Here is a 25,573-nt window from a genome sequence, read left to right on the forward strand (position 1 = left end):
CCAAATGCATCTGACACGTATTTAATATAGAGTGCCAGTAAATATGGCAGTTAGTCATATGCAGTTAGAAGGTTCTGCTCACTAGAAACTACAAATACATTTCATGTCAGTCAAAGATGATACTGATGACAACGCCAGTAAAAGTTATGGAACTTATATAGGGTGACTAAAAGATCTGGTAGAAAGAATTAAGTAGCCCAATAATTAAATCAACTTATCAATGATCAACTAGACCAATGTAGGTTGAGAGATTCCAGATTACTCTTCAAGATAAATATCAGAATTTTGGAGTTTTTCTTTTAATACATAGAAATGAGAGTCCTCCTTTCACTTATAACAAAAACATTACAAATTAGAGAAAACTGTGAGAGCATCAAGTCTCCTGATTTTTAAAATAAGCATTATTTAGTACCAACATTTTCAAGATGACCTATAAATGTTGTAAGTCTGCTATATTAAGAAGATGAAATAGAGACATAGTTACTACGCTACCAAAACAACTAAATGCACCAACGTCTCCTTTTTCATCGGAACAGGTATTACACATAGTCACTTTCTAAGGAATAAAAAAGACAACTTGTGTTCACACTGAAGCCTAGGGATTGCTGTAGTTACACTGACCGTAGGAAGTCATTCCATCCATTGAACTCTTTCTGTTACCAGACGAGACAGCAGGGATGCCATCCTGAAGAAGCGCAGCAAGATCTCTGTATCCTTCATGGAGCAGTGCATTATAAAAGGATCTATATGAATTATTATCTTTTGTAAGAATAATGTTTATTAGCATAGCTGCTCGCTCCTTCTGTGTATTCTAGAAAAAAGAATTAGAAAGAGGTATTATACAAAACTAAGAAGCCTCAGATATCATTTAATCTATCACTCTAACTTACAAACTATTTATAGTTATAGAAATAGCCTTTAACTTACCAAGCCCTTAACCTTATTAAGAGCAACAAAAACTGTGTGCTAGGTATACACTTCAGAATTTGACAAATCCAGGAATTAGTCAGAAATTACTATTTTTAAAAAGGATGGTAAAATACGTGAGTAGACTAGGAAGAGAAATAGCAGTGAGAGATAATTCTACCTACCTGTTGCTTCACTCTCTCCTCCTCCTGTAATGTTAGCACTTCATCAGAAATCATATGGTCCATAATATAAGAAGTCTTGATGTCATTTTCCAGGGCTTGACGATTCATAAGCAAATAGTTTCTACTCTTGACATCCATATTTCTTCACTGTGAAAAAGAGGGGGGGGGGGAAGTCAAGTCAGCCTGTGAACATAACTTACAAGCATGAGGCAAGAAGTTTTAAAACAGCTTATAATTTTTGGTGTAAAAATCAGAATGAGTAGCAAAGCACCTGCTAATTCTGAAAATACAAATTCTTTCCCCCACTCCTATGAATTTATGTTTATGAACTGAACTTCAAAACTACAAAACCAAAGGCTACAAACTTCTCACATACTAGCAACTTGCTAAACATCTCTACTAAAAGGTCTTTTCCTCACTCACTACATTCCTCAATTTTTTGAAGTCCTTGGATCATGTGATTGGGACAACAGGATGACAAAGAGGACTGGTGTCACTGCACGGGATAAACGCCTAAATGTCTCCAAGTTCAGGACTCCATACAAGGACACTCGGATCTTGACATATGATGAAAGAGGGAGCACCCAACACCGCCACTGACTGCGCTGTACCCTCCTTTATCAGCGTTTGGACAGGCAACTTTAAACTTGCTTTCTTCCTCGTATCATCGAAACCCAAACGTCTGAAGAAAACAAGGTGAAAACTACTGACTACAGTGTAAAGGTTTCCCTGCACTGACCGGCAGCTCCGAGTCCCGATCGATCAAGAGGCCCTGTCGGTGACACTCCTGCCGGGAAAGCTCCATGGCCCAGCCCAAACCCCGCACAGAGCAGCCCTGCGGTGCCTGCAGAGGCGCCCACCTTTCCCGGCCCTCTCCCCTCCCTGGGCTGGGTGGATGCAGAAGAGCCGCCTTTGGATAAGCCCACTATAGAGCCCCTTTTCCGCCATGCTTACAGAGTCTCCTATTTTCACCGAGAATTACCTAGCTAGGAAAGCCTTCCACCCCACCGCAGAGGAAAAGGGACGCTAAAGTTCCCCGGTCGTAAAACGGGTAATAATAATAATAATACTGCCCCCCACGCGAAGCAAATACAAAAGAAATCGCTCCACAAACACCCAAAACAAAGGGTTAACTCACACCGTGCCGCCGCTGCCAGCCGCGAACGAAACCGCAGCCGAGGGGCCCGGACCGCCCGCCCGCCGCCCCCGCGGGTCCCTCCCGGCCCGGCCCGGCCCGGCCCGGCCCGTCCCTGCGCGCCCGCCCCGCCGCTCACCTGCCGGGCAGCGCCCAGCCCCGGCCGAGCCCCTGCCCGGCCCCGAGGAGCAGCCGCTGCCCCGCGGCTCCCGGGAAGGCGGCGCCGGCAGCGCTTCCTCCTTCCGGGCCTGGGCGGGGCCGGCCCGGCCTGCTCACTGCCCTGCCCTGCCCTGCCCGGCCCGGCCCGCTCTCCGCCCGCCGCCGCCGAACAAAGCCCCGCGCCGCCTCCCGCGCCGGCGCCGAGCGGCCCCAGCCCCGGCTGTGCGGGCCGGGATCGCCCCCAGCCTGCCCGCCCGCCCCCGGGGCAGGAGAGGCCGGGGCGGGCCCGGACGTGGCGCCCCGGGCGGCGATACGCCAGCCACGGCCGGGGAGGGGCCCGCGGGCCGTAAACGTGGTGCCGGCGGGGCTGGGGGGCCGCGCCCGCCTCCACACCCCAGCTGAGGCCGGAGGAGCGCCGCGGGTACGGGGCAGCGGGACAGGGAGGCCGGGACTCGCAGGGCTGGCGGGGGCTCGGGCTGGCTGGGAGACCGGGGGCCGAGGGGATGGGGGTCACTTCAGGGGGAGCCCACAGTCAGCCCGTCACTTCGGGGGGAGCGGGGCCGGCGGTCCCGAAGGGTCTCTGGGGAGCTGCGGGCCATCCGTCTGTACCGCACCGCGCTCAAGTCCTTTCACAGCAGAGCTTTTATTTTCCCTGTTAAACTCTTTTACTATTATTCAGACCTCTTTTTTTTTTTTTTTTTTTTTTTTTTTTTTTTTTTTTTTCCTCCAGTTTAACTTCATAATATGTGCTCTCGAACCCAAAGACGTTTTAAAAGCTTTAAAATAGAATGTTTCTGTTTTGGTAGCTTTTTTGCTATTTTCTTTTGGAAACTAAAAACTTCTTTCCTCCATACTTCCCTCTCTGAGCACGCTTCCTTAGCATTGTGGTTCAAACAGCTCTAAGCTACCTGCCTGACAGATAAGATTTTAACAATGCCTTTACCCCTGTGCATGACTGTGTATCTCCACATATTTATATTTTGATATGTGACTAAGCAGCAAAGCTGCGAAGTGGCGCAAAAAACCGGCACAACAGTTTGGTCTCAAATTAGGCTAAAGCAACTCCGCCAAAGACCAAGTCTATTTTGAGCACTATGGTGGAAGATTTTAGGCTTAAAAACTACTCTCTCTACTTCACTTGGTTGGTTAAAATATGAGCTAGAGATGGATATTGCTTTAATCTATTCTGACCTTAATTTTATCAAGAAGTTACAGTTTTTCTTTTTTCTAGTTTTTCTAGAGGCATGCTTTATGAATCTTCTGAATTTTTCTATCATGGCTTTTTGTTAACTGATGTTTGTAATTTTACAGATTACTTGAAATCATTACAACAGAATTATTTCTAAATTAAAGCTTGATTTGCAATTTATTTTTAAAACTGAAAAATTAACTTTCCCCTTTTAGGGTGGTTTAGGTAATTCTTTTTTTAAATCGACAGGTAAAACACAAGTTCATCAGTGAAATTGCTGATGAACTTGTGACAGTCATCAGCTACAAAAAAAGAATATACTTTAAATCCTTGTAATTTTAAATACATATTTAAAATAGCTTATTCTACAGCAGACACAGTATTTCTGGAAATTAGCTTATGTTTGGAAAGTCAGTTCAGTTGAAAAAAATACAAAAGCAGTGCTCTATAGTGTAATATAGACAGCAAATGAAAGTAGTATGATACTTGACAAAAGTTCAAATAACTAGGAAGCATAGTGAACACCAAAATAAACATTTTTGGGGGTTATTTGTGCACTTAAAGTTTATTTTTGAGGATGTTTAAAAGCAAAAAGTAAGATGTAAAAGCTAGTCCCTTCTGGTTTGTGTTTTTTTTTTTCCCTAGCTCTCTCCTTTGCTTCAGTTTTTTTAAAACCACAAAATGTCTGAAGTAAAGCCAAGGAAAAAAGGTATTTCTTCATCCAGGACCAGTGAAGGTTCACAGAAGGCTGAGAAGTGCAGTAATTATGGGAAGCCAGCAAGTCCCAGGACCAGCAATAATCACAGTTCCTCTTGGATGGACTCAAGGACAAGTTTGAGTATTGTTTCCCTTGCTGTTTGCCTGGTGGTGAGCTGGTAGGTAACTCTCTAAAGAGGGTTTTAGTATTTTCTTTTGTATTCTGTGGGCGGTACGATTTACATGTTAACAGAGTGCTTGGGCTAAATGTCTATAGAAACTTGTTAAACCCAGAATGATCAAGGAAATTGTAGCAGTATTCACAAGCAGGGAAACGTTGGCCTGCACTGAGTTACTATAGAAGCTTCATCTGTTACATCATGCTGAAGGTGCCTTGCTCATGAATTATAAATACCTCCTTTGGAGACTACATTTACCTGGAGGGCAACTTAGTCTGACAGTAACTGCTTGTTTGGCAGGCAATAAATAATTAGACAGAAGTGAAGTGTAGTTTTCTGTATATAATTTCCTCAGCAGTGTAATGAACTGTTCATCAGGTAGAGTCTTTAAGTAAAGGTATCTTTATACCTTTAAATAAAAGACTTGTAAAGGTATTACAAAAATATCTTTGGTAAGGATGATTTAAATATTTTAGTGGTATCAGTGCTTTAGTTACCTTAGCATACAGTGTAAAAGCAAAGACATATATGGATGTTGTCATTCCTGGTTGTCATACCTCTTTTGGAAGATAACTCCAGTATCAAGACAGATGAATTTCATTAATTTTTATTTTTTTTCTGTCATGAATTGATCTAGCAAATTCTGTCAACACAAATCCCTCCAGTAACAATTTGCTGTGAATCAGGTCCTGGAATACTTAGTATATGCTAATTAAGAAGTTATGCTTTCTTTTTATCTACTTGAAATTTGCAGGTTTCTATTTCAGCAGTCAGGTCAATTTGCTGATCTGGAAAGAAAGTACAATTTTTTACATCAAGAAGCTGAAAAAATCCGGGATGTGGGAAATAAAGTAAACCTTATTTCTGAAAAGGTAATCATTAACATCTTAATTGGATAATCTTTTGTGAACATTTGTCATTGTTTACTTCATTATTGTTTTGTTGATTTAACTGCCCGTTTTAAAATAAATTTTCATAATGTATTTTACTTGCCTGTGAATAGGCCTTTAAAGACTCTTTCATGTGACAAAGCCTGTCAATCCATGCCATTGTTCCAGGATGTGAATATAGTAGTTGTAACTCAGTATTATTTTTTTAGAAACGAAACTATTTTTAGGAACTTACATATGTTGCATGTTTTATTCTACCAGTCCTCTTGCATGTGCGATTCTAACATATGTTGATTTAAAGAAAATTTACCAGCATTTTGATGTAGCAGACCTGTTCTAATAGTATGAAGGCATAATAAAGTGATAGGTAAGAAAATACATTAGTAATGAAGAAAATATTACCACGTGTGACATTGTCAAGTACAAAAGCTGTGCTGGCTGATGAATTATCCCTGATACTTTACAGGTAATGATGGTAGCACACCATGGGTCATGCCAGTGATTTGGTTTCAGCACTGATCTCAGAATAAAGTCATTTATACATGATGTAATTTGAACATTTATATACTATGCTTCAGATTTCAAAATGTTGCATGGGTTTTACTCTTAAGTTGGACACACAAAAAAAAAAGCATGGAAAATTGCATATATGCTATAGAAGTTCAGCGACAGATATACCTTTTTTTCATGGCTTTTTCATGCTGGGTTAATCAACAATATTTTAAAGATGAAACATGGAAACATACCATGGAGGAGCTTTGTAACAAGTACAGTGGCTCTTAAGGGACTTTATTCTCTCTTAATAAATGGAAATGGTTTTCTGTTCTTACTTTTGTTAAGTAGACACAGACATTGTTTTGTGTTGTAAATACAGCTTGAGTCTTCTGAAAGTGTCCTGCAAGAAGCTGCCTCATCCATCTCTGTGATGACTGAGTTTGGGCAGGAAATATCTTCTCTTCATAAGATCATAAATGATATTCAGAACAATGAACAGACTCTCTCTCTAAAGATGCAGAACATTAATGAGAAGTTCCAAAATGTTACAAATTCCTGGAGAAGAAGCCTGGATGAAATGAACAGAAATGCTAGTGGTTTAAAATCTGAAGCAAAGTTCATACATACAGAAGTTACTTCCAAAATCAATGAAGTTGACCAAAGAATTAAATCCCTTTCAGAAAGAGTAAGAGATTTGGAAGACAGTACAGCCAGAAATATTAGAACACTAAAAACACAAGAAGATGATGAATTCTCTAGAGTTGAACAAAAGTTGAACTTGGATGCAAAGTCAGTTGAAAAGCTAGAAGAAGAACAGAATAGTCTGGTAGCCAAGGACACAGATCTGAATCAGAAACTTGCAAACTATGAACCTAAAATTGAGGAGTGCAAGACCCATTTGCCAACAATTGAAAATGCTATTCACTCTATTCTTAGATTGTCAAGTGACTTTCTTGGTATGGAGAAAAAGATAGAGGATTTGAAGACACAGCTGTATGCTGTGGAAAATGACATGTTGAAAACTGTTTCTGGTACAGTGGCAATACAGAAGGCTCTTGAAGTCCTACAGTCCAATGGCAGCTTGTTTGAAGTACAGCATGAAATAGCTGTTCTAGAAAAAGGGCCTGATGTAACAGTATCTTCAAAAGCAAAAGAAGTAACTTTAGAAAGCTTTAACTTAGAAAGTGGACAGAATGGGGATAAGTGAATTTGGACTTAGGTTTTTCATTGATGAAAAAGCACTTTGTTTTAAATAATGTAGTTTAAACATATGTCAAGGATAGCTGAAATATTGTCATTGATCTTTAGTGGCATTGGAACAGCCCGAAAGGTTGAGAAATGGACTGGAGAGCAAGAGAGTAGTACTTTGTTAAAGAATGAAAGGAATATTTTCTTAAATTAAGGATTATTTTCAGCTTATTTATCAAAATATCTTTTTTATTTAAAACAATTTGAAGCAAACTATTTAGATTTAAGGGACAAACAGTTAATATTTTTAGTTTGTATTTAGTTTTTACTACTTAGTTTTTGTTGTTACTTTGTGTATTATTTTCCATAGACTTGTAATACATTGAACAATTAATCACTTATTTCTCAGCAGAGATGGCTGTACTTTACTTTTAATGTATTGTACACCATAATGGTTTTGTGCTGCAGGAAAGTACTGAATACATTTTAAACAGCTGAAGTGTAGATGCAACATCCTTAGAGAAAACACTAGTAAAGTACCCCCTACTGAGAACCTTGTCTTGTTCTGGTATCTATAAGCAGCTGATATTTATATAGCAGCTGGTTTGTTTTTATTTTTCGGGGGGGGGTGTTTTGGTGCTTTAGAAACAAATTTTAACCTTTTCTTCTGTAGGATGTTCTTTATTAGGCATTACATGATACGTTTCACACTGCTTTGCATTTGAAAAAATAAAAACAACTTCAACAGTGTCATTGACATTGTTTCTCAAAGTTTGCTGAACCAAGAGCTGCAAAAGTAATTAATGAAGTCAGTGGAGCTGTGTCCTTGGGAGCAGGGAATATCCAGTTTATCCACAGACCTACTTACATATGATGTAGTAACTAATAGGCCTGATAGCTGTTCATTGAAATTTGGATATCAGGGAGAACACAAATTGTCTGCAGACTTAATGTCTTGATAATTTTGTATTTCTCAGGAAAGGAGATTGCTTAGGAGAAACAGTATGAACCCACATTTATCACTTAAGCAGACTTAAATTATTCTGGGTTTGTACATTGATTTCTCGAGAACTCCACTGAAATCTTCACTAGTCAGGTAACTCTGCCCATTCAAGAGGCTATGAAACCAATATTTCTCAATGTTAGAAAGCTGTGTTGGTTTCATATAATTATTGCTTATGTATAAATTTCTGTTTATAGTCATATTCAAAATAAAAATATACTGTCGCTAATTTCCTCATCCTGGTGCATAATCTAATTCCAAATAAACTGCTCTTCCAGAAAGGGTACAGAGTAAATACTTTTTTATTCTATGTCCTATTAGGAAAAAGCTATTATATAAATAAATGTTTTTTAAATACTTTTCACAAGCGTCTTCCAGTTCTAGTGTATCTAATTTGTATCTTTTTGAGGCAGCATGGTGAGAGTGCCAGTGGTATGACCCCTAACCCAAAGTCTTTTATCAACCTCAAGCCTACTGAAAGATGAATGTATAGGAGATTCAACATGAAATCCTCATCCTTGGAGGACATTAAGTAGGAAACAAGCACAACTTTTCACAACCTAAATTTTGGTCTTTTGCTTTTGAGCAAATGGTTCTGAGTTCTTGAGGAATGACCAGCACTATTAACGAGTTAAAAATATTCATTTCTGTGATATTTTTACTATTAATGTCTAGAAAAGGATTAATATGAAACTAATTCTAGCCTCTTAGAATGTGTTTCAGTTTGCCTGTTTGGTGTTTTTTTTCTCTCCAAGTTCTACCCTGACTTATTGAACAGGGTAGTATCACTTGGGTAACTTCCTTTCTTCCTCTCAAATTTAAAAACCAAGCACCACTCATAAGAAAATAAAAAGAGTGAACTAGTAAATCAAGACAAAAATCCAGCAGTAGCATGAGTTTTCTTTCACTAATATAGCTTTGATGGAGACTTAAAAATTTCTATATATGGAAGAAGATTCCATTTGACGGCTTGTGTTTTCAGAGGTCGCCTTGGAAAGTCATATAGCACCTTCCTGTAATTGTTGTAATAGAAGTAGTAAAATTTCTTATGTATACTGACAAGAAAAAAAATTGGTTATGTTGTAGCAGAAGTTGATTTCCTAGAGACAGAATTTGCACTCCAATGTCAGAATAGTGAGATATTTCATTAAAGTATAGCTTGACTTTTGATGTTGAATTGTTAAGCTAGAAATATTTTTGTATCCCTCTAGTGTGAAAAGACTTGGAACTTAATGAAACAGCTGGAAGATCTTCAAATAATTTCTCACATTAAATATCTGCAGGAAGATATTTATACAATGAAAACATGGTCTAGCAACATAATTAAAAAACAAGAAGAACTGGAGAAGAATTTAACAAGCCTTTTTCATGCGGTTTCAAGTGCTGAACAGAACGCAGCTTCTGTTGCAAAAAACATAACGTTGACAACTGTGACAGTAAAAACTGACATAAGGCGCATTTCAGGTCTGGTCTCAGAAATGACTGCACTGACAGATTCTTTGCAAACACTAGAAGATAAAGTAGAAAAAGGTGACAAGGCAACCATAAAAAATATAGGTGACCTCCTTACCAGTAGCATCGACCGAAGTACAAAAATACAAAGCATGGCATCCAGTAACGCAAGAAAAATGGAGCAAATTAAGACTGCACTGTCTGAGTTAAGGAGTGGTTTTAACAAGCATTCCAATAGACTTCTGAATCTTGAAAGTGACAGAGCAAAAGTTCTGAAGACAGTTACATTTGCAAATGATTTAAAACCTAAAATATACAAAGTTAAAAAGGAATTTGCCATCTTGGAGCCCTTAATAAATGATCTAACACTGAGAATAGGAAGATTAGTGGAGGAGGTGTTACAACGGGAGAAGGAAATTGCTTTACTGAATGAGAAATTGGCCAATCTAACAAGAGTTCAAACCAAGATCAAGGATGTGAAAGATGAAATAACCAAGATTTCAGACATTAATTGATCACTGAAAGGCTACTGCCTAAAGAATAGTGTTTGAGGAGTATTAACTCCCATCATATGTAGTACTGAGAAGACACAATATTTAAAGGCTTCATTTAGAAGCACACCTAAACCTGAATTTTGTCCTATTCCTTTGAACAGGACAGGAAAAAGTCATACTTATTTCATGGGAGAAATAATAATGTGAACAAAAAACATATCTTTCTGCATGTATTTGTCTTTCTGAAGAATGACAGATGCTATATTTAATAAATTTTTGCTTGTTTTGTACAATAAAGCAGTGTTAAAGCATAAAATTATGTTCTTAGCTTTAGAGTTTGCTTTCATGAAGAAAGCAGGCCCAAGAATGACAGCTCTCCAGTTTCTCTTTCCTGCTGCAAGGCAGGAATAGAATTGTGGTTTCCAGCTAAACAAGAGGTAGTCAAACAGCAGTAGCACTTTATCTCTATTCACTCTATGATTTTTGTAAACCATTTTTTTAAAAAAGTAATATTTAACAAGGTAAATGCAGCAAAGCAAGAAATGCTCAGAAATATTGCTTATGACCCCCAAAATATTTGTCCCATATTTAGATGGAATAATTTATATAAAGCTTTGTGTGAGGCTTTATAATTGTAAATCAAAATTACTGTGCAGGACTGTTCAGTCTTTAAAACACAGAATGCTCTATACTGACAATGCTCTGAAAGACCTACTAATGCTGCTGATGGATTTATCCCAGTGTCATGGTGTCTGCTCAGGAATCCTAACAGTGTTAGTCATTGATTATTTCTTAGTCTGTAAAATACTATAGTGAGCAGCAAAATTAGCAGAGAAGCTACTTATATCCCAAAAGGCTAATGCTGTGAACTACTGGGACTATTTAGGTGCTGAAAAACAACAGATTTGAGACATTTGAAAATGAAGTAGGCAGTAAAAAAATAGTGCAAATGGTTTTAGAGGAAAGTGGGGGAGAGCAGTGCATTAAATAGGAATAAAAATTACTATAAATATCAATTAGAAGCGATACAGCAACTCAGAAAATCCCTATAAATGAAATTATAATAAGAAGCGTAAGTATATAGTAAGGCCTTTATAACTTTTCAGTTGGCCATACCTGAACATGTTGCAGCTGCTAGACTTGATTGTATGGAAGATACAAGCATTCTTCTCCCTCACTGATCTCATCTTCATTCAGCATTCCATGTCTTTTGGTCTGCTCCATGTTGCTGATCCTCTGTACTTTCTTTGCTTCATTTGCCCACAGTCAACTCTCCAATACTTTGTTTAAAGTTTTCCTCTTTTTGGTATAGGTCCATTCCTATCTCCCCCTTTTAAGTCCACCTGACAGATGGCAAGAATAAACCTGTCAAAAGACAGATTTTCCTAGAAGCATCCACAGATACTCTACTGCCCCCTGTTCCTTTTCTCTTCCACACAGTTCTTAAGTAAACTCCTGAAAATAACCAAATGGCATTTGGAGGAGGCAGCAAAATTAAAGAACAGCCATGGTAAAGTATGCATTGCATATCATACCTAGAACAGTGTATGCACGCATATACCTTAGGAGTTGAGGGCTACATAATAAGTATATTGTGGATTAATGGCATTACAGGCTACAGTAATTTTATTCACATTGCTTTTAATTTTATGAATACATTATTTGTGGTCAGTAGCCAGTAAGAATCTGGAGAGGCAGAACGGGAGAACTGGTAGAGCAACCTATACACAAATGATGTGGAAAATACATTCCAGCTGCACAGTTAATCAGAGCAGCCTTGACACAGCAGCGGTCTGTCTGCATGAATAGACTCCACTCTCTCCTTGGAAAGTAACCAGAAAATAAGCCAGGATAAACAACTGTGGATTTCACTTTCAACCTCCAAATTCTAGAACACACCTCCCAGTGAAAAGCTTAATGTACAAAAATCTAAAGTCCTGTGCATTGCCATTCCAAGGGAAGTTAAGCATGCAAAAAATGTTACAGGACCATTCATTTCCCTTTTCCTTCAGATGTGTGCAGACTTCCTACCCTTCCTTCCTAGGAAGTGCACATCTAAAGCATTATAACCCTTTCAGAAACTTTAGTTGCTGCAAGCTAGACAAAAAAATTAAGTCACAAAGGTAAAGTTTACTTGGAAAAAATATTTCAGAATAATCTGTATCTAAAGTTGTCACACCACCATACTGACCTCAGCAGTAAGGCAAGCAATCAGTAATTCTCCCTTAATCTACACAGGTATTACAAATCTCTGTTTGCTCTTCAGGGACACATCTCCACTGGACTAAAAATTGGAAGTTTTATACTAGCTTTGTAATTGGACTGCTCTAAGCAGAGAGGCAGAGAGCTCTTTCTACAGTGGAAAATTTGAGCAGAGAGTGAGGTATTTTTTGAAAATTTAAAGCAGACTGATAACCTTGCCTCCTTGTTTTAGTACTGTCAGTGGTGGGGAGTACTGGCTCAGTGAAAATACAACTCCTTAGTTAATTTCTAGTGTCACAGTGATACTCTGCAATTTTATCAAATGATTGAGAGATTCAGGTAATGAAAATTACAGCTATGCTACTTAAAACAGATCATCCCATTGAGCCCAACCTGTAGTGACACTTATGCCATTTTTGCTTTTAATTTAGCTTTCAGGTACAAAACTGGCCAATTATTTATACTTGTCAACAACTTGAAAGGAAAAAAACAACCCAAAAGCCAGCAACAGCATTAAGTGATCAGTAATGAAAAATTACATGAGCAAAGTAATCCCAAAACAATAAAATCTACTTTTAGACACCAGAACATCTGCTCAGACAAGATTTTCCTGCTAGTAGTATCTTTCTCCCCAGCACTGAGTTACAAAAATTGTATTCTGTAACAAGGCCATGCAGCTATTAAAGCTCATCTACCCAAAGTACTCATATTTGCTATCAAAAAGCAGAATGTTTATTGTTTTCACTGTGAACTACATAATTTCTATGTAGAAATGTAAATGAGTTACAACTATTTGTATTATTACAGCCCATTTTAAAATGATATGCAACAGACATTTCCGCGAGTGTCCGTAAGTGTCAGCACATTTCATCTGTAGTACAATCTGATACAAACACCGTGTGCAAATGCAGTTGGTTACTCCATATTTATATATACGGTATGCTTTAAACCAGAAAGCTCATCTCAGCTCCAAAACCAGCACGAAAATATGTTTTATCCTTCATAAAATATACAAGCAGCATATACATAATCCATGTTTTACAGAGCACTTTGGGGTATAGTGATGGGTTTGGAGTTACTCAAGTTCAAAATGGAGTACCCCTTTTTGATACAGGACTTTCCTTGCAATGGAAGCGCAAATCCATCAAAAGCACCGCTGCTCCATCTCAACCTTTGGAAAATGTACCAGGCATTATGCACAAAGCAGTTATCAATAACAAAGTTGACCTTTTAAATGCATTTTAATACTACATTTTTCCCACTGAAGCTTATTTAAAATACCAGCAGGCAACCCTTTAAGCAACACCCTTTCCTAACAAGCATCTGAACAATCCTATGGCTGAATGTCAATGAAGCTGGCAGCTGCAAGGCAATTCTCTCCCCCTCCTGGGTTTTCCACTGAAACACAACACTGCAAGGAGCACTAAGTGCATCTTCCCTTTCTCAGTTACAGAAGGGGAGCTACTGGCTGCTCCTTGTAGTCTTATCTCAGATCTACCTTGATAAAATTATCTGAGCATCTTTAAAAGATAATTTCAGGTCTACCAGTGAGCAATGAGAAAATGGACTTAAGATTCTCTTATTATTGTACATAATTATAACAACTATGCAACACTGACTCAATCCTAGAGAAAAATTGTGCGATTTTGCTCCACATATAGAATGTGAGTCTTGAGAAATTTAGCTCAGCGCTAGATTATTTGACAAACTACCTCACTACATGAACCAAGCTTGTCTCACTCTTCTGTCAGCCTTAACATTTGACAGTAGTGCTTCACTTGCCCCAGGATTAGAAGGAACTTTCAGTGAAGAAAAATCTACTGAATTAAAAGATGCCTCTGAAGAAATTGATATCCAGTACACAAAAGTGAATTTTGTCTAGCAAGCTGCACCATATACGCAACTTCAAAAGGTGATTTAACATCAAGTCTTGATACAAGATCAAGTCATAGTAAAGGCTTTTCTCCAAGGAAGCTCTTACAAACATTTAATGACTCATTAAATAATTGCAGAGCTTCCCATTCACAATGGGGAAACAAGATTTACATATTTTCAGCGTTAAATAATTTTAATTCAACAACAAAGCAGTTGTTGTACAAGAACTTTATTTTTGACTTTGCTGCATAATGCAGGCAGATACCAGCCGCCCTAAGAGTGCCTTTATTACTGTCACAGTGACAGGGAAATGGTGTAGTTTTAGCTGTTACTCTGCATTCTGAAAGGCAACAATTCAAAATAAGGCCCAGCTTTCTTCTTTAGCATAATCATTCAAAATCTTGGAAGTTGGAGGGTTTTCATAAGGGAGTGAGCTCAGTGCTACAATAGCAGGCACATCAGACTCCAGCAAGATGCAGCAGTCAATACATTTATGCTATTCCAATGGCACCTGCCTGATTTGTCCTTTTGGCTCCGAAGGAGCCAAGTAGAGGAAGAAGCAGTATAACGTGAGTGCCAAGCTAAGTTCAGTATCAACAGCTCACATGCTGTAAGGCAGCCTATCCACAGTACTGCAAGAAAAATCACATCAGCTCCAGCTCTACTTTGTGAACAAAGTAGTACTGCATAGGGTGAAGTGATTACCAACTGTGGGTTATTGAACAGGTGAAATGCAGAAGGCAGCACAATCATCCTTCACTAGAAGATTTGAGAAAACAATTTGAAACCAAATACCTTAACATTGCCTTAATTGTCTCCTCTTGTGTGCTGAGGAGCATGTATTTCTTCACATCAAGGTCCAAAAAACCTGGTATGGCTCTTTGTGCTGCAGAAATACATGTTCAACCACAATTTAGTATTAAACGAAGTTCAGAAAAAAATAACTGAAATAAGAAACTACACCAATAGCAAATGTAAGGAAAACCTGGTAAGTTTTTCAAACTCTAGAATAAAAGACAAGCCATTTTTATTTTATTGTAAAGCTGAAGTATGTCATTAGTAGTCAAATATATATGAAAATCTTTATTAACATCAACTTTTCTCTAGTTAAGAGGTACTGTTTAATTCCACAGGATAATCAGAAGGGCCAAGTTCTTTGGTGTGGTTCAAAGCCAACAGAAGCAGAATTTAGTCAAGCAATCATAAGTTGGGATGATCATCCCAAGGCAGAAACAGCTCTAGTAGGCCTAAGGTTCCTTTTATCTCTGTGGGGAACACTGATATCATGACTAGGATGCCCGATCAGACTCCAGTCTCATCTCAGCCATTCAGGAGTTCAGCTGTTCCACAGTAACAGCTTATTACAGGCAAATGATCAGGGGGCTCAAAGTGCAAGGACAGGTTCTTGGCACTTCTCTGGAAACAGGGACAGCCTAATATTGTTTTTTAAGTAGAAGAGTAAGATTTCTCTCGTTTCCAAAGTGTGAAACAGGATATTTTTTAATAAAATTATTTTGAGGGGAGAGGGGGAAGCCAGGAGAGTATTTGAGGTATTTGCTACTGTGAAATGAAGCTTACATATGCAGTAGTAAACAGACACTAAGCACTCTGTTTCTCATTTATTTCAGGCAATGACAGTGGTAGAATTTAAACCCTCATGTGAGCTGAGGGCACAACCAATAATGACATTGTATAGAGCTTTGTTTTTTTTCTACATAGTCAAATATATAAAAGTTTCATGAAACTCATCACTGGGACAGTCAGCAGTCAGTCCATGAGTTGTCTATTCAGTTAGACCAAGCTTCTTCTTCAGAGATTCTGGCATTTCAGGTGGAGGTGGGCGAGGAAGTCTGAAATAAACCTTGACAGAATCGTAGATGAACCACTGTAGTGCAGTCAGGGTACCAATCATAATGATACGAGCAAACAGACCTTTCCATACACCTGCAGAGCAAACCATAAAGCATGAGCAGCATAAAATGGCATGAAAAAAGCAATCCTCCCCAGAATGCCAGAAACACTTGATCCAAAATACATGAAAGTAAGAATATACCTTTGAATCCAAGCCTCATAAGGACCTGTGAAGCTGAGCTGCCCTTTTCTTTGTTCAACACAGACACCACAGAATCAGCAGGATGGGAAACAATTGCACAGAATACACCAGCTGAAAGAATAATTTGACATTAGTTCTGCAGTGTTTTAACTGTACCACTACAGTGTACACTAAATACACCCAGCTGAAAACTTCTGAACAGAAAACAACCAGAAAAAAACTTCTGAATCTTTGGATACTAAAAATCCTCCTTGCATAAAAATTCCCAAGACTGAAAAAGATGCAAGTTTTCACTTAAATCAGCTGCAGTTTTTAAACCTGGCCATCGATATTGGTAACATATAGGAGCAGTTTAGAGTAGTGTCCGACTACAGACCCATTTTTCCCTAACAGACTGATTACAGTTATTTCTCCTGCACATTTTGAAGTTGCAAGTAAATCCTCCTATGTTGGTGACATCTGCTTAATATTTTGAAAAGCAACAGGTCTCTAGCTTTGTAGTAATCCACTAATGAAGTGTAGGACTTAAAGATTCCTTACCAATATAGCCTGCAACAAATGTGACTACCAGCTGTTCTCCTTTTGTACATTCACTTCGTGGCTTGGGAACAACGTACTTGTAGAGAGCTTCAACAGTACGTTCAAAGCAGGCGAATTTCATCATTGTGTATGGAATCTGCCTCATCCATAGTGGAGCAACACCTTTATAGAAACTTAATCAGAGAAGAGACAATCTGAGTTTCATTTTCTTCAATATTTAAAGTATATTTCTAACCTGAAATAAATTAGCTTACTTATTGCTGCTACAAAACTTCTATATACTGATCCTGTAATGCTGTCAATACCTGCAGAAATTTGAGTTGTATTAATTCCTGAGTACCACCTTCAAACAGCAACACAAACTGAAATTTTCCTGATCCCCAGGTTGCACAGCAGTTTCTTTAGTCACTTTTCAGATTACACGGCACTAGTACTGATAGTACTAGTGTAGTAAGGCTAATGTCTGCATACCAGCCAAGTCCTGATAGTGAGATATGACCTGTACATCTACAGCCATTCTATCAGAACAGAAAGCTAACATGCAGTTATATTACTCTCACATGCCAATGACTCAAGCATCTTTGACTGTACAACCAGAAAGTTGCTGAATATCTCTGACTGGAACTGCTAGAAACTGAGGTTAGCCAGCAGAACTCAGCACAAAGATACTCACAAAGATGGATCTAAGGAGCATGTGGAACCAACACCCACTTAGCACAGATTCCCCAAAGTATGTTAAGTTCTTATCTTGAAATACAAAGACCAAAATCTATTACAAGCTAAAGCCAGAATTAGTTATAGCACCAGTTCTTAAGAAAAATGTACTAAAATCAAGAATGTCAATTAAATGACAGGATGCTTACGCCCAGATGCCTTCTTCTGCAAACATTTTTGGTAAAGCCTGCCGTAGAGTGTTCGCATATCCAGGCTGTGTCTGAATACGGACTTTAGCAGCTTCCATTGGAGCCAGAGCAATATCAGCAAAAAACTCCGCACTGGCAGATGCAGCTAAATATAGCGAAGTACGCCACAAATAGGCGTTTTCCTGAAAGGAATTTAAGCACACATTTTTACTAATAAATAATGCTTTCGTGATTATTCCTTATCACTAATATTATTATGCTGTGACATACAGATTTACATTAAACATTTAAGGCTTACCTCTCCCAGCATGTTGCCATACAGGATCTTGAAAACTTCATAGAAACCAAATTTACAAAGCCCTTGCATGGAATAGCCAATAAAGGTTGGAGCCCATCCCTTAGCCAAGCCACGAACACCATCTTCATTGATTGTCACTGAAAATCCATTGAAGATGCTCTTGTATTTTTGTGGATCAACCTAAACAGAATAGACAGTTAAATGTTTGATATAGCATACTATTTTCCTTCTCACACCCCCATCCAAAATTTTTTTCTATTCCTCAGACAGCCAGCTTCCTGTAATTCCCTGGACAGATGATGCACTCACCACAAAGTTACACTAATATAACCATAATGGTTACTTGCTAGTCTCAAACCCTGACTTATTTGAACAGCCAATATGTTCCTCAATACTCAGAAACCACCAAATCGAATTTTGTTTCACTTTAATTCTCCAAACTAACAACATAACTGTAATGAAAAGATTTACTGAAATCACTGTTTTAACACTGTCAGTAGTGTACTGGTGCAACTATGTACAGATCAGATTTTCAAAAAATTTAATGGGTCCTGTGAGCAATCCCATCTACTTTACACGCTATGTCTAAGTACACTCAAGTGTTCTTTTTTGCCAGAAACCCAATGATTCACCTGATTACCAATCACAGGTTTTCATGTGTCATCTCTCCACAAAGTCAGACTAATGGAGCAAAGTGGACTAAAGAGTACTCAAAAACTCTACACTTGTACTTTCACTTGGCAATAAAGGCTACACACATACTTTTTTCTGCCTATAAATTTTTGAATGAGATTTTATTAACTGATCAGAAATTTAACACAGACTGACTTAAATAATTTTGTTTCAGGTGAAAGGAAGTAATTTAGCAGAAACCTTTCAACAGGTAATTAAGTCACATCTCACTGTTACTTTTCATATTTGACATCATCCAACAGTTTCTCAGAGGTTAAGAAGAAAGAGCTATGGGACATGCATGCCAACCTGCACGGACTGGTATTTTGTCTTGCAATCTAGGAACAACATACTTGAGATCTAGTTCACCTAAATGTGTCAATTTTAAAAAGAGACATAATTTTAGAAAATTGGATATTTAATTAGGCATGGTAAAATGAGACTATGTTCGAGTCAGAACCATGCTTAGTTATTAGGTGTGTAACAGGTATCCTGGTTTCAGTTAAACCATGGCAAAGGTGACTTCTTCTTAAAAAGACATGAGAGGGCAGGTTTCTTCCCGGAGAATTTAGGAAAGATTAGTAACATGCTCTGCACTGGATCTGTAAAGAGAGAAATGCTGACAGGCTTTACAAAATCACACCTGGAATCCACATGGAACCCGCCTCCTGAACCTCCCTCTAAGTGCTGGAGAGGGAAGGGAAAGTATCACCACCCTTACCATATCATAAACCAGAACTGGCAGCCCAGTGAGCATGTCTGATGTGTTACAGATTTCCTAGTTTGAGACCAGACTTTCAGGTGCTCTCAAGAATGTGAAAAAGTCTCTGGTAAATGTTTTTAAATAAAGGCCATTCAGCAGAACACAGTTTTGAAGAATAGCACATGCACATTCCTAGTGTGACAAGGAGGTCCGACTAATTCATAGCACCTTCCTAATTTCAGGAGTTCTATAATTACAAAATGGCCATTTTTATAATCAGTGTCAGCCTATGGAACAGGGAAATCGTTAACTATGTATTTCCAGGAATTTACAAGTGTGTTTCAATTTGCTTCATTCTTGCAGATTTGCCTGAATAAATCTGTTAGTACATTTTCATCCATGGCTGTTCACAAAATGATTTTAATGTTCCATAAGTGCAATGCAACAATGGTCCTTTCAGTTTAATCAAAAATCACTTCAAGGAAAGCAGCTGCAAGCATCAATGGCCTTCCTGATACCAAATCAAGTTTTAGCCACTCAGCTCAAAGTGGCCCCATCAGAAAATATCCAATCCATAAGCCATGCATTGATAACCACGGTGTTAATGGATCAACTTACACATGCATGTCACTCCAGGCTAAAAAACGCAGATCCAAAAGATACTATTTCCTTACTCCAAAAGCACTGGAATAGTGCTGGACAGCCAACCAACCAGCAAAGTAACATTGTGGTGGGTGCCTTTTAACAAATATAGTCAGTTAAACGTGCCTTAAATGCTGTCAAAAATAATGAGTCCAGATTTTCCATAATATTTTACTTCTCTTGAAAGTAGTGCTTTGCTAGTCTTACAGCAGTGGATTTGATAAAGCAGTCTTCAAGTTCACTTGCTTCTTGTCAGCCACAAGACTGCACCCCTACTGCCAACTCTTAATAGAAAATACAAGTTCAAGAAATACTTAAGTTTATACAAACCTGCATACGACATTTCACTAAATCCAGAGGTACGACACCAGTGTGTGTCAGGCCACAACTTAGGACCCCACCAACGCCACAGAGAGCATAAAACTTGAGCGAGCCATATTCACAACTGTATTCTGCAGCAAAAAATAAAGACACACCATGCTTTTATATAAACTCCATGCACGGTTGGACAGTGATGTCCAGGGTATCCTTTATACCTCAAATTCATTAGTAATTAAATATAGCACACTAAACATGCTCTGTAATCACATACCAACATGCAGAACAAACCTGCATTCTGCATTTAACCAGGTCTAGAGGAACCAGTGCTGTATGTGTTGTTCCACAGCTAATAATCCCACCAAGGCCACAGAGCACAAAGAATCTGTTTGAGCCATAGGCACAGCTGTATTCTAGTTAATTGGAAAAAATTACATATATATGATCAATCACAAATGGTAACAAACGATCAGAAAAGAAAAAAAAAACTAAGTGCTACTTTCATAAAAATGTATTAAACTGAAATAATCTCCCATGCTATATTACTTGAATACAGTGTTATAATGAAAAATAATTATTTTCCTTTAAATTAAAACATTTTGGTCTGACAAGATTTGATTCTAAGCCTTCCAAATTGAATTTCATCCTTTAAATAAACAAAGGAAGAAACAGTGAACTTTTAGCTCACAGCACACTAAAACCATAAAAATTAATCTCAGAAGTTACTAGCAGAAGCTATGACTCAAGGTTGCAATGTACAACTGGATATATTTCTTATAACCAGGAATTAAGGAAGAATAGTATTTCTCTAGTACTCAAAAGACAAAGCTTCTTTCGTTAAATATTCATGACAGTTTAACTTCTGTATTTAAGTAGAGACTAAAAATCTACAATATTGGTGTTGGAGACATGCAGATATATTTTCAGGTATTTCTCAGATTATTTACATACATTTTTTGTAAATTATCTTTCAAATATAGAATCTCAAATGTATACAGCTTGTTTAATGAAACGGCAGATGACTATTTATCATCCCATTGAATGCTCTTACACAAGGTTCATTAGAGAATCTTTCAGGTCACATTTAATCAAGAGACACTTCATATGCACTGTTCTATGTGCATATATACTGTGTATAAAACCATTCAATCTTAAAACAAGTTATTAATTTTCACATGTTCCTATACAGTGAAGTTACCGGAGCTGGAAAAAAAAACCACTTTCTTCTTTCACTTTTGAAGAAGCTACAGAGGCTATAAGTGAGTGCAAACAAAAACCACTCAAATTTACAAGGAACAGTTAAAATAAGCATAAAGTAGCAGCACAGTTCTGCTGCCATGCTCGGCAGTTTAAGAATATAAATAAAAGCAAAACTAATATACTGAATAAGCATACAGAAATTAATACGCTATGTAAAAAATATTCTTCAAAATAATGATAATCTTTTGCTACTAAATCTACTGGTGTCACTTCAATATAATGGAACAGACATTAAAGTGTTACAACTTAGTAAGAACTATCTCCAAGAAACACTAATGAAAACTAAAAGATGGCAAAAGCCTATCTTACGCAGAGCTTCTTTGCCATCTTTCTGTTCTGAATTCCTTTATGAACATCAACAGAAACTGACAACGATCAACAGAGCAGCAGATAACACTAGCAGGCTTATCCAGCTCATAACTTTGCTAACATAACTTTTAAAGGAACTCCTTCCCACAAATGTTCCAGATTTTACATTATGTTTTATATTTAATTTTCCACCTTACTCTTAAAAATTACCCAAATAGTAAAAATTAAGTTTTTCTTTATTTAAAACAATAAATATCAAATCACAGATGCCACAGTGTACCTAAGTTAAAAGCTAGAAATTAGTTATCAGAATAAATTAATTTTAATTGAGACACTGCTAAAGACTGTAAATGTGCTGGTCTGGGACTCACACATAGCTCCAAAATAGCTTGGCTATGCTGGCAGATTTGCAGAGAGCAGAAACAGTCTTTTTACGACGTTCCAGAATGGCTGGTCAAACACACACGGATCAGGCAGGTGTAACCAGAGAACAGACTCGGGGTCTGGGAGGGGCAGCTCTGTCCAGCTGTGTCTCTGGCCAACAGCACCACAGCCCTGCAGCAGCACCAAACTGCCCAGATCTCAGAACTGCTTGTTCTTACTGCCTTTTCCACAGTAATTTAGAGGTCATACTCCTCAAATGACAGGGACAGACCTTTATAGTAGCCACAGGAAAGTAGGAGTTTATGTATGTGCTGCATTACAGTACTATTCAGACCGACCTGTCAGCCTGGTGTTTAAGTACAATCATTAAGAAAGCCAGTATCAATTAGGCTTGAGCTCTTCAGAGTTGCCCAGGTTTGCAGTGTTACAGAAGTATTAGGAAAATAAAGCCACAGATAATCTTGGACTTTCTATTTTGGAATTAGAGTAAAATTTTCTAAAAACCTCAACTTGAGAACCAGCTGAACATGCAGCACAGAGGACAAGAAAGTCATTCTAACATACTCAGGTATTCATTTAAGACAAACACCCTTAAGGTGCACAAATACACTGCATAAAAATATATCTGCTCTGTTCAGACAGCTACATTGTAACTATTTAATATCTCTGCTTCTAATCTGACATGTTAACAAGGACAAATTCCATGAGTGGGTCATAAAATACTTGGTCTCTGAGCTCTGTTGTGCTTGATGCCCTCAGCTGATCTCAGAAGGCCATGTGGTTTGTACTGACTTTGTGTGACCTTGTGCAAGTTCAGATATCTTCTACAGCGTGTTATGGCAACAAAAGCCAGAGAACCAACTGGTACATGAAACAATGAACTCAGCAGAAAAGATTATAAAGACTGAAACCACCTTTGACCACAACTACCACCTTTGACCGTAACTGCCAACAATCAGGATGAAGATTAAGCATAATGCTTTAAAGAAACCAGTGTACCTACTGGATATATTTAGCATACCAAAGAGTGATTTAGGGCTTTAGTTAGCTGGCAGCAGGATTACTACACTGAAAGCCGCAAAAGATTTCTTGAAAACTTCATATAACCTAACCTGTCTCTCTTTCGTGTATTACATGAATGTTCATGCAAGACCACTAAAATACTTCAATCACTGTACTTCAGAAAAGGTAGCTTGCTGATAACAATTCTCTTTTTTTTTCCAAATTAAACCAGAGAGACACTTTTAAGTTACTGACAGTTTAAGAGAATTAGAATTTTAATGTCCACCTCTACTACTGTGCATTCCTTCAGATGGACCTTAACAGGTTGGAGAGACGTGCAGAGAGGAACTGAATTAAGTTTGACAAAGGCAAATGTAGGGTCCTGTACCTGGGGAGGAACAGCCCCATGGAGCAGCACAGGCTGGGGCCCAACCTGCTGGAAAGCAGCTCTGCAGAGGAGCTGAGGGTCTTGCTGGACAGCCAAGCTGTCCATGACCCAGCAGTGGGGCCAGGAAGGCCACTCCAACTGTATCCTGTAATGCATTAGGAGAGCACCGCCAGCAGCTCGAGGGCTTCACCCCTAGTCAGGCTACATTTGGAGTGCTGTGCCCAGTTCTGGGCCCCTCAGGACAAGACAGACATGGAGCTCCTGGAGCAAGTCCGGGGAAGGGCTACAAAGATGATGAGACTGGAACACCTCATTTATGAAGAAAAGCTGAAAGAGTTGGGTCTGTTCAAAAAAAGATGACTGAAAGGGCACCTCATCATTGTAAGTATTGATGGGAGGGTGCCAAGAGGATGGATCCAGGCCCTTGTCAGTGGTGCCAAGCAACAGGGCAAGAGACAATTGGCAGAAATTGATGCACAGAAAGTTCTATCTGAATATAAGAACTTCTTCACTGTGGTGACCACGCACTGAACAGGCTGCCCAAAGAGGCTGTGGACTCTCCCTCCCCGGAGACATTCAAGAATCTGGACACAATCCTGTGCAATCTGCTCTAGGATGACCCTGCTTCAGCAGGGAAGCTGGACCTATAACGATGATGATGATGATGACGGCTCCCTGTGATCCTTTTAATCCTTACCCATTCTATGGTACTGCAAGTATCGTCAAGGTCTGACCTTCACAAATCAATAAACTGACTGGGAAACATACGGGAAACACTCGCACTTAAATCTTAAGTGCGTCCCTGTATGTTGAATAGCACGTTATCTGGTGTACACCCACAACTACTAAAAAGATAAAAAAACCCCAAAAAATAAGAGCAGCAAGCACCCCTAATGATCAGGTGCTCAGCTATAAATAAAACTGGTGAAAAAAAAGAGAGAAAAAGGGAGAAAGGATGGGAGGGATGGTCTTTCGAATCCATAGATTCACTCGCTGGTCTTCTCCGCCGCTGAAAGAAGTACGGGCCTACAACCTCAGTGCCCGAGGCTGCAGGCCATACAGAGCCAGAAAAAGTGCTCTCTGCTCCCCAAGACAGAATCTAAGGAGGTCTCTGTGATTACTGGGCACTAGAACCTTCCCGTGTCCTTTCCCGGCAAGCCCGGATGGCTGCTGCTCCTCAGCACAGACCGCCAGGCGAGCGGAAGCACCGCCAGCGCCTCCCCTGCCCGTGCCCTTCCTCGTCCTCCAAGCAGGCGCACAGGCCCAGCGCCCCTCCCGGCCCGGCCGAACCCCGCCGAGCGCTGGCATTCCCTGCGCCGCCCTGGCGGGCACAGGCCGGCCCTGCGGGGGAAGCAATGCGGGCACCGCCGGCCCCACGCCCCGGGCCTCGCCTCCGCCGCCTCTCCGTCCCGCTCTCACCTTCGTCGGCGGACGCGGCCGCCAGGCCCCGCCGTGTGGCGGGAGCCCCCGCGGGCTCCGCGGGGCGTTTCCTCACGCCGTCCTGCACCAGCTGGAAGTGCGGCGCGTAGAACGGGTTGTGCCGCGCGAGCGGCGCGATGGACGAGAACATGGCGACCTGAGGCGGGCGAGAAGAGCAGAGCTACATGAGACCGGAAAACTCCCCCGCGGCGCGGCCGCCGAGCCCCGGCCCTGCACCCGCGAGGCGGCCCTGCCGCCCCGAGGCCGAGTCCGGCTCCCGGCGGGCGGGCGGGCGGCCCAGCTCACCTCACAAGATGGAGCCGCTGCGGCAGAGGCGGAACGCGGGCCCCGCGCCGTCACCTTGTCCTTCGCCGCGCCGGGGGCGGGGACGCCGCGCAACGCCGCGCGCCGCCATTGGCGGAGGCGCCACGCCAACCGCTGCGCACGCGCGGCCTCCGCCCTCCCGCCCCCGGGGCCGCGCCCGCGCCCCCCCCCCCCCCCTCAGCGCCCCGCGGCCGGGGCTGCAGCCCCGCAGCTCGGGGTGCGCCACCGCGCCCTACAGCCATAAACCCGCGCCTCAGCTTCTCCTCCTTCCTTCCTTATCGCCTCGGGAGCCCGCCAGCTGCGCCACGTGCCTCCCGCAACCTTGCCCCGGGCAATGACAAACCAGAGCC

General features: G+C 40.1%; 3 protein-coding genes across 7 annotated transcripts in view; 1 reads left to right on the forward strand and 2 right to left on the reverse strand.

Moving 5' to 3' along the window:
• APAF1 (apoptotic peptidase activating factor 1) overlaps window positions 1–2,398 on the reverse strand; it is a 31,028-nt gene extending 28,630 nt beyond the window's left edge. The window contains exons 1-3 of one of the 2 annotated variants that reach the window (XM_083859928.1): window positions 2,366–2,398; window positions 1,092–1,238; window positions 622–811 (exon numbers count right to left, since the gene is read on the reverse strand). In XM_083859928.1, the coding sequence (XP_083716054.1) occupies window positions 622–811; window positions 1,092–1,229 (328 nt within the window). In that variant the 5' untranslated portion in view covers window positions 1,230–1,238; window positions 2,366–2,398. Of the gene's footprint in view, window positions 1–621; window positions 812–1,091; window positions 1,239–2,225; window positions 2,248–2,365 lie in introns of those variants that run through there. The other variant, XM_083859929.1, reaches the window with a different exon arrangement.
• Window positions 2,399–2,597: 199 nt separating this feature from the next.
• IKBIP (IKBKB interacting protein) lies at window positions 2,598–15,700 on the forward strand. Of its 3 annotated transcripts, none has more exons than XM_083860036.1 (4): window positions 2,598–2,806; window positions 4,220–4,449; window positions 5,204–5,321; window positions 9,237–15,700. In XM_083860036.1, the coding sequence occupies exons 2-4, from the start codon at window positions 4,256–4,258 to the stop codon at window positions 9,990–9,992; spliced, it is 1,068 nt and encodes a 355-aa protein (XP_083716162.1). In that variant the 5' UTR covers window positions 2,598–2,806; window positions 4,220–4,255; the 3' UTR covers window positions 9,993–15,700. The 3 variants fall into 3 exon arrangements, with proteins under 3 accessions (XP_083716162.1, XP_083716160.1, XP_083716161.1); XM_083860034.1 differs by lacking the exon at window positions 9,237–15,700 and adding an exon at window positions 6,214–8,385 and having other exon boundaries at window positions 2,599–2,806; XM_083860035.1 differs by lacking the exons at window positions 2,598–2,806; window positions 9,237–15,700 and adding an exon at window positions 6,214–8,385 and having other exon boundaries at window positions 3,745–4,449.
• On the reverse strand, window positions 15,655–25,274 carry SLC25A3 (solute carrier family 25 member 3). 2 transcript variants are annotated; one of them, XM_083860037.1, is made up of 8 exons: window positions 25,206–25,274; window positions 24,900–25,056; window positions 20,150–20,271; window positions 17,803–17,982; window positions 17,505–17,686; window positions 16,642–16,814; window positions 16,102–16,212; window positions 15,655–15,992 (listed from the first exon to the last, which is right to left on the reverse strand). In XM_083860037.1, exons 2-8 carry the CDS (start codon window positions 25,048–25,050, stop codon window positions 15,832–15,834), a joined length of 1,080 nt encoding a protein of 359 aa, XP_083716163.1. In that variant the 5' UTR covers window positions 25,051–25,056; window positions 25,206–25,274; the 3' UTR covers window positions 15,655–15,831. The 2 variants fall into 2 exon arrangements, with proteins under 2 accessions (XP_083716163.1, XP_083716164.1); XM_083860038.1 differs by lacking the exon at window positions 20,150–20,271 and adding an exon at window positions 20,429–20,550.
• Window positions 25,275–25,573: the final 299 nt, after the last annotated feature.

Source organism: Zosterops lateralis, assembly GCF_965231275.1.
Source record: "Zosterops lateralis genome assembly, chromosome: 4".
Classification (NCBI taxonomy): Eukaryota; Metazoa; Chordata; class Aves; order Passeriformes; family Zosteropidae; genus Zosterops; species Zosterops lateralis.

What these genes read in the sequence shown, in the direction of transcription:
- SLC25A3 (XM_083860037.1), bottom strand. Translation starts at nt 25,050, where the DNA reads ATGTTCTCGTCCATCGCGCCGCTCGCGCGGCACAACCCGTTCTACGCG. An exon ending in GCAGAAGAAGGCATCTGGGC is followed by an intron (nt 16,815 to 17,504) that starts GTAAGCATCCTG and finishes TCTCTGATTAAG; the next exon opens with TTTCTATAAAGGTGTTGCTC. An exon ending in ATTTGTTGCAGGCTATATTG is followed by an intron (nt 16,213 to 16,641) that starts GTAAGGAATCTT and finishes TTATTCTTTCAG; the next exon opens with CTGGTGTATTCTGTGCAATT.
- IKBIP (XM_083860034.1), top strand. Translation starts at nt 4,256, where the DNA reads ATGTCTGAAGTAAAGCCAAGGAAAAAAGGTATTTCTTCATCCAGGACC. An exon ending in GTTTGCCTGGTGGTGAGCTG is followed by an intron (nt 4,450 to 5,203) that starts GTAGGTAACTCT and finishes TGAAATTTGCAG; the next exon opens with GTTTCTATTTCAGCAGTCAG. An exon ending in TAAACCTTATTTCTGAAAAG is followed by an intron (nt 5,322 to 6,213) that starts GTAATCATTAAC and finishes TTGTAAATACAG; the next exon opens with CTTGAGTCTTCTGAAAGTGT.